The 382-nt window shown below is 74.9% G+C and overlaps 1 protein-coding gene across 1 annotated transcript in view; it reads left to right on the top strand.

Moving 5' to 3' along the window:
- The window catches only part of F751_1515 (Putative E3 ubiquitin-protein ligase XBAT31), a gene marked incomplete at both ends in the record, with an annotated part of 3,737 nt that overhangs the window by 2,237 nt on the left and 1,118 nt on the right, over nucleotides 1–382 (top strand). The window contains one exon of the mRNA XM_011400495.1: nucleotides 60–368. Within this exon, the coding sequence (XP_011398797.1) occupies nucleotides 60–368 (309 nt within the window). The remainder of the gene's footprint in view (nucleotides 1–59; nucleotides 369–382) is intronic.

Below are 382 nucleotides of genomic sequence, written 5' to 3'. Positions count from 1 at the left end.
CCCCCCCCCCCCCCAACGCCCCCTCACACACACACACACACACACCACCCTGCCTTCAGGCGCACCAGCAGTTCATGGGGGCCATGGGTCAGACCCTGGACGCGCGGGGGCGGCGCCCCTGGGAGGGCTCCTCCCGCTCCGACATCCGCTCGGTGCGCAACAGCCTGCGGCGCCTGCCCTTCCACCTGGCACGCGAGCGCGGGCTGCCCGCGCTGCAGGCCCTGGTGGACCCCCGCGTGCCCATCGACGTGGCGCTGGACGCGTCGCGCGACTCCAAGGCCGGCATCGGCCCCAAGCGCCTGTCGACCCTCTGCGCCATGTGCCTGCAGGCGGCCCTGGTCGACTGGTTGGACGCCTGCGCGGCGCAGGTGGCCGCCGAGGG

This window comes from Auxenochlorella protothecoides, assembly GCF_000733215.1.
Source record: "Auxenochlorella protothecoides strain 0710 unplaced genomic scaffold scaffold14, whole genome shotgun sequence".
Classification (NCBI taxonomy): Eukaryota; Viridiplantae; Chlorophyta; class Trebouxiophyceae; order Chlorellales; family Chlorellaceae; genus Auxenochlorella; species Auxenochlorella protothecoides.
The sequence above is the reverse complement of the archived record's forward strand: the minus strand, read 5'-3'. Positions and strand labels throughout refer to the sequence as shown.